Raw genomic sequence first — 1,153 nt, 5'->3', positions numbered from 1 at the left:
GGGTCACAGGTGAGAGTAGGTCACAGGTGAGAGTAGGCCACAGGTGAGAGTAGGTCACAGGTGAGAGCGGGTAACAGGTGAGAGCGGGTCACAGGTGAACGCGGGTCACAGGTGAACGCGGGTCACAGGTGAACGCGGGTCACGCTGCAGCAGGTCACATAATATTTATCCGTGCATGTGTTTCCAAGTGAAGGTCTGTTAGAAAATGATGATGTCATGATCGTGAAAAAACTAAATTATATAATTTAAAAAAAACAAAAGGCACTTTCTTCAAATTTGGACGCAAAAATTAACTCTGTCTTTGTCGCTGTCTCCGTCTCCGTCTCTCTGTCCGTCCAGCTGCTGGCGGAGCTGGAGAAGGACCCGAAGCTGGTTTACCACATCGGTCTGTCTCCGGCGAAGCTGCCCGACCTGGTGGAGAACAACCCGCTGGTGGCCATCGAGATGCTGCTGAAGCTGATGCAGAGCAGCCAGATCACCGAGTATTTCTCCGTGCTGGTCAACATGGACATGTCTCTGCACTCCATGGAGGTCGTCAACAGGTGAGGACGCCGCTCGCTTCGGCGTTTTTACATTTCACGATCAAATCGGTGAAGCTGCTGCGAAAAACACGCTCTGCTGCGTCGCGTCTGTGCTCCGCGTGTTTCGGTTCTTTCGGAGTTAAATCTGCTCTCTGTGGCGTTCGTGTGTCCTCAGGTTGACCACGGCGGTGGATTTACCTCCGGAGTTCATCCACCTCTACATCTCCAACTGCATCTCCACCTGCGAGCAGATCAAAGACAAATACATGCAGGTACAGTGCAACATTTTAACCCTTTCAAACCCAAACCAATTGGTTTGATCTCGTTCAAAAGCACAGAAGATAATCAGCAACTTCAGGAGAAAAGGCCGAACTTTGTTAAAAGAACTTTGTAAAAAGTTACAAAGAAATGACCTGAAAATAATCAAAGAAAATAAAAAATAAATAAGTACTGACAATTAATAATTAAAAAAGACCTTAAAAAGGACCGAAAATGATTTTAAAAATATATTTTAAATATATAACTTCAAGATTTATTTTATTTTTTATTTTTGTAATTTCTTCTAATCACCTCCAGCTGTTTTTCAGGTCATTTCCTGCTCACCTTTACTATGTCTTTGTCATTTGTGGAAC

General features: G+C 44.7%; 1 protein-coding gene across 1 annotated transcript; it reads left to right on the top strand.

The window, feature by feature from the left end:
• Positions 1–95: 95 nt before the first annotated feature.
• On the top strand, positions 96–928 carry LOC121965859 (CCR4-NOT transcription complex subunit 11-like). Its single transcript, XM_042515973.1, has 2 exons — positions 96–542; positions 697–928. Exons 1-2 carry the CDS (start codon positions 445–447, stop codon positions 839–841), a joined length of 243 nt encoding a protein of 80 aa, XP_042371907.1. The 5' UTR covers positions 96–444; the 3' UTR covers positions 842–928.
• Positions 929–1,153: the final 225 nt, after the last annotated feature.

Source organism: Plectropomus leopardus, unplaced genomic scaffold, assembly GCF_008729295.1.
Source record: "Plectropomus leopardus isolate mb unplaced genomic scaffold, YSFRI_Pleo_2.0 unplaced_scaffold21997, whole genome shotgun sequence".
Lineage (NCBI taxonomy): Eukaryota > Metazoa > Chordata > Actinopteri > Perciformes > Serranidae > Plectropomus > Plectropomus leopardus.
Note: the sequence above shows the minus strand (reverse complement) of the source record. Positions and strands in the feature narration are given on the sequence as shown.

What these genes read in the sequence shown, in the direction of transcription:
- LOC121965859 (XM_042515973.1), top strand. Translation starts at nt 445, where the DNA reads ATGCTGCTGAAGCTGATGCAGAGCAGCCAGATCACCGAGTATTTCTCC. An exon ending in TCCATGGAGGTCGTCAACAG is followed by an intron (nt 543 to 696) that starts GTGAGGACGCCG and finishes GTGTGTCCTCAG; the next exon opens with GTTGACCACGGCGGTGGATT.